General features: G+C 39.3%; 1 protein-coding gene across 2 annotated transcripts in view; it reads right to left on the reverse strand.

Annotated features, from left to right (window-relative positions):
- Positions 1 to 14423, reverse strand: part of LOC135057786 (keratin, type I cytoskeletal 15-like) — a 43286-nt gene that overhangs the window by 25066 nt on the left and 3797 nt on the right. For both annotated transcript variants that reach the window (XM_063963540.1, XM_063963539.1), the window contains exons 2-3: positions 3960 to 4042; positions 3500 to 3656 (exon numbers count right to left, since the gene is read on the reverse strand). In XM_063963540.1, the coding sequence (XP_063819610.1) occupies positions 3500 to 3656; positions 3960 to 4042 (240 nt within the window). The remainder of the gene's footprint in view (positions 1 to 3499; positions 3657 to 3959; positions 4043 to 14423) is intronic.

Raw genomic sequence — 14423 nt, forward strand, 5'->3', positions numbered from 1 at the left:
TAGGGTTGTCTATTCCACCCAAGGTTATCGATGTAGTGCACCCAAAATGGCAGCCTCATCTAGTACCTTTTCAGGGTGGGATGTATAATCTTTGAAAGTTATTACCCAAAATGGCTACACCAACCCTGCATTACAGTATGTTTATGGTGCCCGTTATGTTCATTGTTATTTGTTTTTTGGTTTTTTGTAACACTAAAACTCTGCTATGTTTTTTCATTTTGTAAAGGGACTTTGAGTCCTGTGGGAGAAAAGCGCTGTAATTATTATTATTATTAATAATAATATTATAAGTTAACTAAAGCTTGTATCTCTTTAATTATTATATTTCTGTGTCTGTTGTTATTCCATCGAAGTTTAATTGAAGCTAAAAACATTCACTTTTAACAGTGTTTCTTAATACAATGTTTTTACAGTATGTGATGGAACTCAGTGGCATTAATTAATTGCTCCTTTATTTTTCTGCAGACAGGAATTTCTTCTGCCATCATTGCTAGCATGTTTAAAACTCCTTTCAATAACTTATTTCAGCAGACTACTTCATTCCAGCTATTTAAAAGACAACGGGGGTTGTGTATGATTGCTTGTAGAGTGGTCTAGGGGCGGGCAAGCAGGGCAATCACCCAGAGTGCTGCACCTGAGATCGCGGCCACAGTCACCCAGCCAGCACCCTCAATCTGGTAGCACCTGCCCGCTCTTGCCCACCACCAGCGGCATATTCAGGGCTGGCTTTTGACACTTTGACTGTGGTGGCGGCAATCAGCCAATCAGAGCTTGTGGTCCGGCAGATACAGCTCCTGATTGGCCGCTGGACCGCAAGCTTTGATTGTCTCATGAGCCAGCATTATATTTAAAATGGCTGCCGGAGACCTGACTCAGCGGCGTGCCTTCCTGCTTCCAGACATGGGCAGCAGAGAAGGCAGCCCAGCAGCAGTGTGGCAGTGGCAGAGGTGAGCACATGGGCATCAGGGGAGGTGGGGTATTTGTCAGGGTAGGGGTGGAAGAAATGATATATGCAGTAGGGGAGCTAGGCATATCAGGTGGGCAGAGAGGACACAGTAACCAGGGAAGCTAAGAAACATGTCAGGGAGAGGGGGGGGGGGGGGCAGAGGGGACAAAGGCACTAGGTGGAGCTGAGATACATGTCAAGGGGGGGGGAGAAAGGTCATACAGGCTAGGGGGAGCTGGGGTGAATGTCAGGAAAGGGGGCAGAGAGGACAAAGGTACTGGGGAGCTAGGGAATATATCGGGGAAGGGGGCAGAAAGGACACTGATAGGGGAAAGTTGGTGTACAAGGGCGCAGAGGGAACACAGGCACCAGGTATGGGTAGCATCACTTTCACATGAATCATGAGGTTGGTTACTGTTACCATGGAGACAGAGTCATAGCCTAAGATAGATTGTGAGTGAGTTAATTGTGTCTTATCTTATATCCCTTGTGTGATGTAATATACAGGCTGTGCCCGGTGTATAGTGTAATATGGAGCTGTGTATAGTGTATTATAAATTGGATAGGGGTGCCTCAAAGTAAATCTTGCACAGATTGATATAATAAAATAATATATTGACCAGACCTAGAGGCAGCTAATACAATATTTTTCTTAAAGTGACAGTATTATTATTTTTTTGCTACGGTTAAGAATGAAAGTATTCTGTATAAAACCATATTGGCCATATTAGATCAAGTACAAGCCATCCAGCTTTTTCATATTTTTATTGCTATATTATTGTTTTTTATTGATGTGTTTAAATTATGTATTTTATAATCTGTAGGAGATGATGAAATAACGTCTCCTGTTTTTAATTGAATCTTAGTCTCCAGCGCTTCCATATTTATATACTGTATTTGCTTTGTTTAGTATCTCAAGGAGGTTGAGTAAGCCTCCATTGTGAGCAGCAAGAAACTACGGAGGTGCCTGGTATTACAAAACCTTTTTTTTCCTTGACTATACTCAATGGCTCCAAGACCCTTACAGAACTGAGTAAAACAGCGCTCGCCACCAAGTTCATTCTGTTTGTAGTCTAAATTTACAGATATTTAGTTAACTATACTGCATTATAATAGTTGACCAGTAAAAGTACGATGTTATGTTGTGCAAGTTATTTAATGCATAGTATTGTGACAAAAGCGCAACAGTTTCTTTAACACTAAAATATATTGTAACCAAGAAAGTAATTTGGTGACAATAAATTGTAAAATTGGATTGTTGTTAAATTCCATTGTGGAAAAGGTTGCCAGCAATATATCTGAACTACCATTTTTATCTGTTTCCCAGTGTTTGGGAGCAAATGGTAGCATATCATTTGTACACATACATTTATCAGATTTTCATTCCAACCAGCCAAATTGGACAGATAGCCTGCCAGATAATTGTATAGTATATGCCCAGTTTTAAGAGTAATTTCCCTCTCTGGAAGAGGTGGGTATTGGTGAAAGTGGTTCGAGGGCCACAATTACTGTGGCCCTCGACTAGAGGAATGGTCAAGAGTGTGGCAATTACAGTTAAATGCCAAAAAAGGCTAAATCATGCACTTGGGTCTCAAAAATCCAAAGGCTACATATAGTATTAATGGCACTATACTGGAAACTACTGAGGAGGAAAGGGATCTAGGAGTCACTATTTCAGGTGACTTAAAGGCAGGTAAGCAATGTAACAAAGCAATGAGGAAGGCTAGTCAGATGATTGGCTGCACTGGGAGAGGAATCAGCAGCAGAAAGAAATAAGTAATAATGTCACTGTATATGCCATTGGTACGGCCTCATCTAGAATACTGTGTTCAATTCTGGAGGCCATATCTTCAAAAGGATATTAATACATTAGAAACTGTATAAAGAAGGGCAACTAAAATGGTGCATGGCCTGCATCACAAAACATACCCAGAACGACTAAGAAATCTCAATATGTATAGTTGGAGCAGAGAAGGGAAAGGGGAGACATGATAGAAACTTTCAAATATATCAAGGGTCCAGGAAGGAAACATTCTCCAAATGAAGAGAAGCAATAGGACACGAGGACATGCACTGAGACTGGAGGGGGGGGGGGGTTCAGGGGAAATTTGCGGAAAAATTACTTCACAGAAAGGGTAGTGGACAAGTGGAATAGCCTCCCATCAGAGGTGGTAGAGGCTAAGACAGTAGAGCAATTTAAACATGCATGGGATAGACATAAGGATATCCTTACCAAGAAATAAGGATCTAATAAGGTTAGAGATAAAAATAATGTAAAAAAAAAAAGGGCAGACTAGATGGGCCAAGTGGTTCTTATCTGCCGATAAATTCTATGATTCTATGTTTCTATGAACTTGTTAAGCCATTAGTAACAATTGAGGCCACACCTGGCCACCAGATCTTTGTCAGTTTTGGTGAGTACCGGTACCAGAATTTTTATGAACTAAAAATTCTCAAAGAATCTGAAGCTTAAGGATAAAAACATTCTGGGTTTAGGAGTTTGGGGTGAACTAGAACACATATACTGTACTTTGATAATGACTATTGCTATACCTCATTGAGATCTTTCTTGAGGTTTTCTAGCTCATCACCTAAGATCTGCAACTCTACTTCCAGACAACGTTTCTCCATATCCAGATCACTGCTGTTATCCTTTAGCTTCTTCACATCAGCAGCTATGCTGTGACGCAGAGCTAGTTCAGCTTCATACCTGAGTGATTGAAGAAAAAAACTGTTGGTAAAGAAGCTTGTACACCTTACTCAGTGCATTTATAGAACATGGCCTATAAATCACTTTCAAAACACAGTGTTCATTAATACACTTTGCTGTTGGCTGTGTCTTTGAAGGTCTAAATGGACCAATCATTGTGCCACGGTTGCATTTCGGCATCTATCATTAAAACCTTTGATTTTCTTTTCAAGCTAGTGCTGCAAGGCTGGTCATGCAGAACACCATGCCATAATGTAACTGATGCCTTTGGGAAAAAGTTATGTGAAGACTGGGAACACTCACTTAGCTTTAAAGCCATCTGCTGCAGTTTTTGTATTCTCCATGTTCAGCCATAGCTCAGAGTTCAAAACCTTTGTCCTCTGTATCTTCAAAGAGAAACAAGAAACTTTAAAAGTATGTAATAGTTTAAGTGACATTTTCACAATGGTTTTTTTTCTTGGTACTACCACATTTCTTCAAATACCCCATAAATGTATTTGTTGGTTTATTATCTATATATTTATCTGCTAAAGTCTGTCCTGTCTACAACATGCATGCATAGTGGGAGCAGGAATATATGTAAAACAAATGTATCCCCTTCTCTTTTCACTGCAGGAGACTGCAGCTTGTCTCACTCTCGGTGTACACATGCACCAATTAGTAATAATAGCTTGTCACGTTCACTAAAAGGTTTCTTTAAACATCATCCTGATCACCAATAGTCTCAAAGCCCCTGAGATACCTTATGTTCATTATTTGCATGACACATTGGAGGAGATTGGTGGAGCATATTGTGATTACCAATGGAGTCACGGAGAAAGGGGCTTTGAAATTATCAGTGACTAGTGTCAGACTGGGGCATGAAGGGCCCACAGGGAGAATGCAGTGGTAAAGGCCCATGTTAAGGAGTGTGGCTAGCCTATAGATGGGGTGTGGTCAACCAACACAGAGGTTTGGCCAACTATTACAGAGTGAATGGCCTGGGTCCCTTGATAAATATCTATAGTAAATACTACTAGTGCATGTAATATAATGTACCAGATTAATAACAGCAATGCACTGTAGAAAATACACCATAGTCCTGTGCAAGCTATTTTAAAGTAAGTGTCTTTTCATGAGGATGAGATATTAGATGGAATATACACTTATTAACTAAAGGAACTGGAATATATATGATATAATAGAACTCCTGCAATATATGTATCAACTAAATTGTTTACTGATTATTAACGCTTGAAATTGAAGCGTTTGTGGCTCTATATACCTCTCAATTAGTCCTAATCACAATTTGATTGTAATTAGGACTAATTGAGAGGGGTAATTTGATTGTGATTAGGACTAATTGAGAGGGGTTTAAATATAGCCATTATGAATGAGCCACAAACGCTTCTGAGGAAGGATCCATCAGGATCCGAAATGCATTAAGCGGTATTTTCTGGATATTAACCTCGGCAGAATGTGGAGGGCATGAGTCTGTGGAACTCTGAAGGAGCTATCTGGAACCCTTTTAGAGTGCTACAAGACTAACACCATTTGATGAGTATACAAATACTCCGTACACATCTGCCGATGTGTTATATGCTTCTATTAGTTTTATGTTTGTGAGTGTACATTTTACCTGTTAAAAATAATTTTATGTACGTGAGATCATCTGCACTATTGCACTCTTTCTTTCTCCTATGTATAATATGAGAAAACATCAAAGTGGATATATGAAAGGGTGAACAATTGTGAGGACATCTGCATATACTATATGCCTGAGTATATTCCTTATCTTGTGAGTGCAATTTATAAAAAAAAAGTCTTACTTTCTACAATAAGGGTGTCTGCATTATTGCATTTTTTTCTTTTTACATAAATGCATTGGAAACATCTGAAGTTACACAGGATTTACATTGGATAATAGAGGATATCTCTCCTGAAGAAACATCTCCCTCATTTGAGACTCGCACTTCAGGGTGATTATTTGTTTTATTTATTTACTAAAATTATATATAAACACACAGACGTAGAGCACAGTCTAAAGATTTTTAATACTTCTGTGTGTATATATTAATTCAGGCGCAAAGTGCTTTTCTAATATGTTATACTAGTCAAAAAACATAAAAAATATAAAACTACAAGCAGCTCCCACTTGGTAATCTGAAGTATTACCAAAAATTAAACACAACTAATACATATAAAGGAAGAGAGCGCATAGAGTTTTATATGGTTTTATTACAGTTTAAAAAATCCTAAAAATTCTTTACAATGTTAATACATGCATATATTACTAAAATGCTAATTAAACCACTCAATCTGTAATCATTATACTGCTAATACATGTAGATCATTAATCATCCGTCTATATTAAATCCACTTAGTCCATATATTTAAATTTGGTGACAGCTGCCACTTAATATCAAACTCAGATTCCAGAGTCACTTTTGTTTTTACTTAAATTGATACTTTGTAGTTATGTCCCACACACGAGGAAATCACTCGTAAAATTGAACCGTGGTATTTAGAATGAATACATGCAGCAGCATTAATTATATTTTACTCTGAAGGGCCACTTATCTAGATATTTCACATGTGCTGATTATTTTTGATGTAAATAAATTTATATTTATTTGTGGAAGCAGTAGCAGATCTTGCCACGGGCAAGCAGGACTTTTGCCCGGGGCGCCGCCTTCCAGAGGGCGCCGGTGCCATGGCAAGATCCGCTGCTGCTGTGCCCCCCGCTGCTGCTGCCCGTTGTGAAGGGAACTAGACGCGGCTGCTGTGCAAAATCGCACAGCAGTGATCAGGTCTGAATTAGGCCCTATAGGAGGTTATGTGCATGTAAATCAATGAGGGCACAGGAGCAAGTTCTTTACCATTAATTGAGTGCCGGATAACAGGAACGCTATATATACGGCACGCTGGATCTTCCTTTTAGACACTGTTTCCCCTAGGGTTAAATGAAAATCTTGGATTGCACTGTTTTCTCTAATTCTGCTTGAATATTGTTTTGTTGCAATTCCTTACTGTAACTATTTGTATTTTTCTTGCTGTGTTTGTATTATGCCTGTGTAAATACCAAATTGCTTTCTAACAAATATTTAAAATGCCCACTCTAATATATACTGCAGACGACAGGCGCATCTTATTACCATATACGATAAAAGTGCGCTGTACATCTCAAAACACTACATCCCTTAAGAGAAAAGAATACACCCACACATTATCTGAGTTCCAAAGCTTATTGATGTATATATTTGTTATTAAAAGGATATGGATTCAATATATTACAATGTACAGTATACATATAGTTACATGGTTACAATTTATATAGTAATCAGTCAATACAAAATGCATACAGTTACAGTCCAGCATACAATACCATTCCCTCAATGCATCCTCCTCTTAATATCTCTCTCTCTCTCAGCAAATAAATACAGGAGCTGGTCTGGCAATATCTCCTCCATCGTCTGGTACAAAACAGCAACTGGCAACTGTGTGTCTCTGTAATGTGTTATCTAGTTTGGGGGAGCGAACTTTCTCATTAATGATGAGTCTGTTCGTATGCTAAACAGGTTCAGCCTTGATGACATCAAAAGGGGCTGGCCTGACCTTCCTGTCCACTACCTGTTTCTGTAAATGTCTATTGTCCTAATAAGAGTGATTTTAGCTTTCATACATTTAATCATAACTCCTTGTTGCAATGTCCTACAACTTAATAACAAGTATCAAATGAATCTACACATTAATCTGCTTGCTGTAATACCAAATATAACAGGTCTATCTTGCTTTGTTCAAATAATACACATACATGACATTACTTCGTTATATAATTTTAAACCATCATGATGTCTGGCGCTTGATATTATTATAATTATGTACTGTATGAAATAAGTGTTGAATCCATCTCTGTGGCATGTCCGTTTAAATGCATGTGTTACCATATATTGCTGTGCTCGCTGCGCGTATTTGCAAGCATAGCGACTCATAAATGTGTGTAGTCTGTATGTTCTTTCTATGCAATATTTTTTACTTCGACAGGCCACCCTTTGGCAGCAAACAATAACTGCCATCAATTATTAACATAAGAAAAAAATATTTTAGACAATAATCGGTGACCTAGACACAAGTATGTATTCATTTCACAAATCAGACACTTGACTATATTTGGGAAAGACAGGGAGGAGGACGAGACATCGTCTATATGCACTCGGCGGTCACGGGACCACTGTTTGGGTGTGGGACAAAATTCAACCTATAGAGTATGCTGGGACAGTGCTTTGGCCTATAATGTCTGATTTACAACGAACATTTCACACATACATGTACCTACGTCTTTGTACACTGATGTTTGGATTCGATTGAGGTTCTGCTGGGTAGATGAAGAAGACACAAACAAATCGTGAAAGTGACATACAATTTTCATGATCTACATATTCCTATCATTTTCTGAACATTGTTTCCATTTCTGGAACGTATGCTAGGTCTGTTTAATAATTGAACAAGGGTTATAAGTAGTGTTCTTCCTAAATAACATAAACCTTCGGAGTTCGGGGAGAGCCACTCATAAACCTTTCTTCCACATATATTAATGAGCTCTTTATCTGCAATGTGTGAATAGCCATTGTCTGATTGTTCCTGATTACCTCCGAACTCCATAACTACTAGACCTTTGATTTTTTTTTTTCTCTGGCTTTAACAAACTGATTGGCTAATCCTGGGATCCTATAAGGAAATCACTCCTTCCTCCAGAACCAGTTCCAGTCCCACACTCGACTCCTCATAAAAAAACATCGCAAAAATAGAATGTCCTGAAAAAAAATGTTTGTCAGCGGGAAAGAGAGAAAAGAGAAATAGAACAAAACAACTCTTGTTCATAACAAATCAATTACAATGACTGGTCTTTCTGTAATCCTTTAGTACGCTCAGGTAGTGTTCAACAGTGCCGCCTCTCAGTCTTCACGGAACAGAGTCTCTGGTGATACTTTTGCGATCTCACTCCATTTACGAGTTACTTCCGGACTACCAACTTTTCTGCAATGGGAATCATGGACCCAAGTCTCTCTCTTGGCTACTTTCACTGTGATAGTGCTGTCAACAAAACTTGGTAGCGTCCTTCCCACCTGTCTATTAGGCAACCTGAGCGTAAGAACAATCACACAGTCTCTTGGTTCACAATCAAGACAGTTAGTATTTGGCATACCAGCAATCAACAGTTTCAAGTTCTTTTGTCAAGTTCTCAAATGCTGGCTCATCTCAATAAGGTACTGTACTGTCACCTCATTGGTGTATTTCTGATCATTGTGCGGATCAATCATGACATGAGGTTGTCTTCCATAAACAACCCAAAAAAGACACAAATACCAAAACAAAAACAAATTTTGATGAGGGTGATTTGTTAAGTCAGGCCTGGCCAACCTGTGGCTCTCCAGCTGTTGTAAAACTACAAGTCCCATCATGCTTTGCCACAGTTTTGCTATTAGGGAAGGCTAAAACTGTGGGAGGGCATGCTGGGATGTGTAGTTTCACAACATCTGGAGAGCCACAGGTTGGCCAGGCCTGTGTTAAGTGAAGATCTGGGAGTGGTTCCGATGCTACATAATACTAGTGGCAGTATCTATGATCACAATATTACAATTTCAAGCTTTGCTCCTACTTCTAGGGGTACCATTATCTACACACGAATTTCTGCGCAATTTTTCTTTGCGGTAAACACAGCAGGATCCGTGGTGGCAGGAAATGCCTCTACCCAGTTTGAGAAAACATCAATGCACACCAATACATAACAATAATTCCTAAAGGGTGTTAACTGTACGAAGTCATTGTGTGTTTGCAATGTAGAGTACCATGAGCATAACTCAAAAAAAAAAAAAGAAAAAACATCTCTAGAGGAGAGAAAGAAGAAGAAAATGAAAAAGAAAATGTCAGGTTTGCCATTCACCAACAGGTATATCAGTGTCTATACAAAATTTCCCTTCACCAGTATTCTCATCCTTCCTCCACCCTTTGTGCATGACAAGGCACACTGCAGTAATACTGGTGTTATCCTGTTGGGATATACTGGGTTCGGGCAGAACTCTGAAGGACCTAGGCATGTGGAGTTTGAATTGGATTTGGATCCATGTATTGTACCACCCTGTGTGAATGCAAAATATGAAGAGGAAACTGTAGAGAAACAGAATAGAGGATGGTGACAGATGAGTTTGTAGAGGTGGAGAAGATTTGATAAAAATTTGCCAACTGGATTGGGAACTACGGGGAAGTGATTCTCTACTTGGTCTACTCCCCTTAAAAAAATTCTGTGTTTGTCGTATCGCTATTGGGACTATCCCAGCCATCAATCCAGTGTCCTGTCCATCCTAAGTTCATAGGGAACTCGGTATCTGTGAGATGATTTCCTCTACCTGTGATGGACATGCATCTAGAACAGCGACATGCAACATTAGTCTTCGTGGGTATCCAACATACCCTTTACTTCCTGGTCGGGAGCACGCCATATGTATACCATATCTAACAAAATTCCTGTTAAGTTAATCAGGGGCTTCTTCTGCTAGGAAAAAGAAGCAAAAGTTTAGAGGCCCCATCTTAACCCCAGCAAGTTTTGTCAAAGGGTAATGTTGCATTTATTTTGTTCTTCCCATTAGCCGAATCTGTGTTTTCTATATGGCTCATGATTCCTTACTATATGTCCCTTGGTCCCGTCTATGTGTTTAATAATGTGGCTTGTGTATTCTGTCTAGGGGGTCTATATTGACTATGTGTTCTACTACTCCTACAATCTCTGTCAAAATGCCTTTTATTTCTACAAATGTAACATATTATTGACCATTAGGGATCTGGGGTTTGGACTGATGGGTCTTTCCTGTATGTGCTAGTATACTTACTGTCCTCAACCTCTCCACCTGTTGTTCTCTGCGCCTAGCACTATTCTTGTGATGTTCAATAGCACACACTCTAAGATTAGCTACTGTGACCCCTTTCCAATTTTGCAAAGAAGTCTGCACCCTGCCCTCAATGCCTTATTGAGCCCGTCCATTAGCACAGAGACAGCCACCTCCCATTTGCCGAATTAGTGTTTACCAGTGATCTTATCCAGATGGAGAGTTTTCTATTACTGCAAAAGACAAAAAAAAATAAAGTTTAACAAGCTTCTACGGAGGTCATGCGAAGTATTCATTCAATCCTTCTCTTCCCGTTTTAAGGGTCTGTACATGGTCCAACAAACATTTCCGAGCTCATCTTGACTAGGGGCATTACTAGGAATGAATACTTCTTATATGGTAACTGAAAGAAATACCCGGGGGTTACCTTGTCTCTGTCCGCTTTCCTATGGGCAAATACTAATGTGCGGACAGGTTTTTCTCCATTTCTGACGTTACTTTCTTGATTTTTTTATTTTTTTTATTTTTGGGTTTTACTATATATGTACACGAATGATACCATACTTACCTGTTCCACTGGTCTCAGCCACTTCCCTCGCAGGCTACTGCTCTTCTTTTACCGGTTGGATACTCCTCTGGGTGCATGAGAAATGGCTGAAAACAATCAGGTCACCTTCTCCTCCTAAATAAAACTTCAACATTCATTAGTACATATGTAGGTTACAGTCATATTTTTTCTATTTTTATTATTTTCTATAGTTTGTATGCTGGCCGAAATTGCTTCCACATCTACATAAAGTGGTGTACTTGCATTCTCTTTTTTCTTCCTACTTGTTTATTGTTGCTACAAGTTCAAACAGTTGTTATATTTCCATTCTTGTCTTATATGACTTTGGTTAGACATACCTTAGGATCAAACTCACCAACCCCTCTTGCTGCCACAGATTCAAACAATTTGTATGTCTGACCCTTTGTTTTCTGGATTTTATCAGACATATTTTAATACCTACATTCTGCAGTACCTCTGGTTCAAAGTTGCCCATCCAAGGGAATGATACCCTATCTTTGTCAGTCATACGTACCCATTCATCACAATAAAGTTCAGCGTGTGGACCATATTTTCCACACATAATCTGACCTTCTCGGTCCCGAGTCTGACCTTCTCGATCCCAACTCTTCTGCCTGAACCCTGGCTACCATACGTTCCTTAGTTGAGCAACTGGCTCCCATAATTTGTGGGTCTTGCCTTCTTGGCTATTCCCACAAATACCAAAATACTCAATATAAGGTGACGGTGAAAGCTCTCCGAGCGCTTCCACCCACTCTCGCCCACGTTGGCCGGTACTACCATACAATGTTGATAGCGAAGGCGATGTACCCAACTTAGGGCTCCTATCAGACCTTACAGCACCGTAATTTCTTTCGGTGGAGATTCTGTTGGAATATTTTTCTGAGAGAGGCAGCGAAAAATTCCTTTTCGGTATCTTACAACTGGAATTGTTTGTAGGGTGAAAAACAGGGAAATTAGATAACTATCCTTCACCCTTTCCAGTGGAAGCCCCCCAGGGAGATTTCCCGACGTTATAAAAAAAAACCCCCTTTGTCTATACAATCACCTCTGCGTATGCTTTTCCGCAGCGCATATGACACAATGGTATCACGTTGTGCTGTGCAGAACACACGGACATGCGATGCAATAGCACAGCCTATAGATCAGGCATTCCCAACCACGGTCCTCAAGGCACACCAACAGTGCAGGTTTTAGTGTTATCCAGGCTGCAGCACAGATGGTTAAATCATAATAACTGAGCTACTAATTATGTCACCTGTGCTGAAGCCTGGAAATCACTAAAACATGCACTGTTAGTGTGCCTTGAGGACCGTGGTTGGGAATGCCTGCTATAGATACTAGTGATGAGCGGATTCGGTTTTACTCGGTTTTACTCGGTTTTACTCGGTTCTCAAAACGGCATCTTATTGGCTCACGGATGTCACGTGTTTTGGATAGCCAATAAGATGCCGTTTTGAGAACCGAGTAAAACCGAGTAAAACCGAGTAAAACCGAACCTCGCTCATCACTAATAGATACTGGTTATCTATATGCCCTACGATTGCTGTAGACCACCTAGCCTAGACCACTCCAGATCACCTTAGTTGTATGGGACCACTTAGACCACTTCAGATCACTTAGACCACTTAGTTCTAATCACGCAAGGTAGCGAACCCTACGCCACCGGGCCTCTACTAACCCAGTGTTACCACTCCAGCCACTTAGACCACTTCAGTTCCTGGGTTCAGCTCCACTTGCTACGCGTTCACTCACTCAAATACGCTTTGTTTTTCAGTAAAGAAAATTTTCACTCGTTCTGATTGGCGGCTTTACCCCCAGAGGTGCTTACAGTTTTTAAACTAAATTTAGCGTAACCTGCTTTTGAAATCGGATAGTTATGTGCTATTGTATTAAATGTCTACTATCCCACCTTAATTGAACAAATATCATGTGCTTTTATTATGCATACACAACCCTACGCAAGCTTGCGTAATTACGCAACCATGCGTACCCCTATGCCACGTGTGCAGCCTTGCGCCATGTGCACGTTTTTGTAAAAGAAAATATGCTAATTAATGGCTAATACAGCCTAATTAGACCAACTTAAGCCACTTTTGGATAAAAAATATATATATAAAAACTATTAAAATTGTATATCTATATATTTAGCACAATAATGCATTGATTGAAATAATTGATAGCTGATTTATTTTAATACTTAATTAGGCTGTATTAGCCATTAATTAGCATATTTTCTTTTAATACTTGATTTATTTTACTGTCGTTATCTCGATGTGTTTTTAAATATATTCTGTATGTGTATTACGTAATATTGTTTTGATGTATTTTGATATGTTGTATTTTTATGGTTGAAAAATGCTGCTTATGTTGTTAGTGCTGCTAATTTGCAATTATGTATCCTCATTGAATGAATAATGCTGCTTTAGTATAAATTGCCTGATGTAATGGTGCTAGCCACACCCCCTGACGAAGTCCTGTGACGAAACGCGTTGGACGTCGCCAGCAGAACGTCTGACTTGTATCCATTGACCGGAGTACCGGTGTGTGAGGTCCGATCAAAGTCCGTGCAGCTGGGAGATCACAGCGGCTTTTGGTATCCAGGGAGCAGCGATGTTCATCGGTGTTGGCTGTCCGGAGGCTACACTGATTGTCTACATTGCGCTGGTTACTTTTTACTTTAAATGTATGTGAGTGAATACTTTTTCAGTAAATTACTTTTGATTCTATACTCACCATTGCGCCCTCCATTGTTCTTTTTTTATATGAGCTGAGGAGTACGGGTTGACTCTTGAAGGAGGACTGCGGCATAAATACATTTGGACTGATTTATATCTCAAGACTCTATTGTTACAATGCGTGACTATATCCTATTTTCATATATATATATATTTAGTGGAAAAAAATCATTTTTCTTTAATCAAGTAAAGTGAGGATGGATAGTCTTCTGTAAATGATTTATAGATCATGTGATAATGCTTTCGAGTGGAAGCTATGTTGAGTTTCAGGAATTAATAGAAGACATCAGTGGAAGGGATTGTCCTATAAAATTAACCTATACAATGAGCCTTGAAGAGGTGTCATATTTAGAGGTGAATATAAGAATAATGTATAGTAGAATCTCAACTAGTATCTACACAAAGTTAACAGATAGAAATACGCTTCTCAAAGCAGGTATCCATCATCCACAGGCAACCATAAATGGTATGTCATTCTCACAACTCTTAAGGGTTAAGACAATTACAAGTGAGACATATAATTTAGATAGAGACCTTGACAAGATTATGGTAACATTTAGATCTAGGGGTTAGAAAATACACTACAATCTGCCAGAGA

The sequence above is a fragment of the Pseudophryne corroboree genome, chromosome 3 (genome assembly GCF_028390025.1).
Source record: "Pseudophryne corroboree isolate aPseCor3 chromosome 3, aPseCor3.hap2, whole genome shotgun sequence".
Lineage (NCBI taxonomy): Eukaryota > Metazoa > Chordata > Amphibia > Anura > Myobatrachidae > Pseudophryne > Pseudophryne corroboree.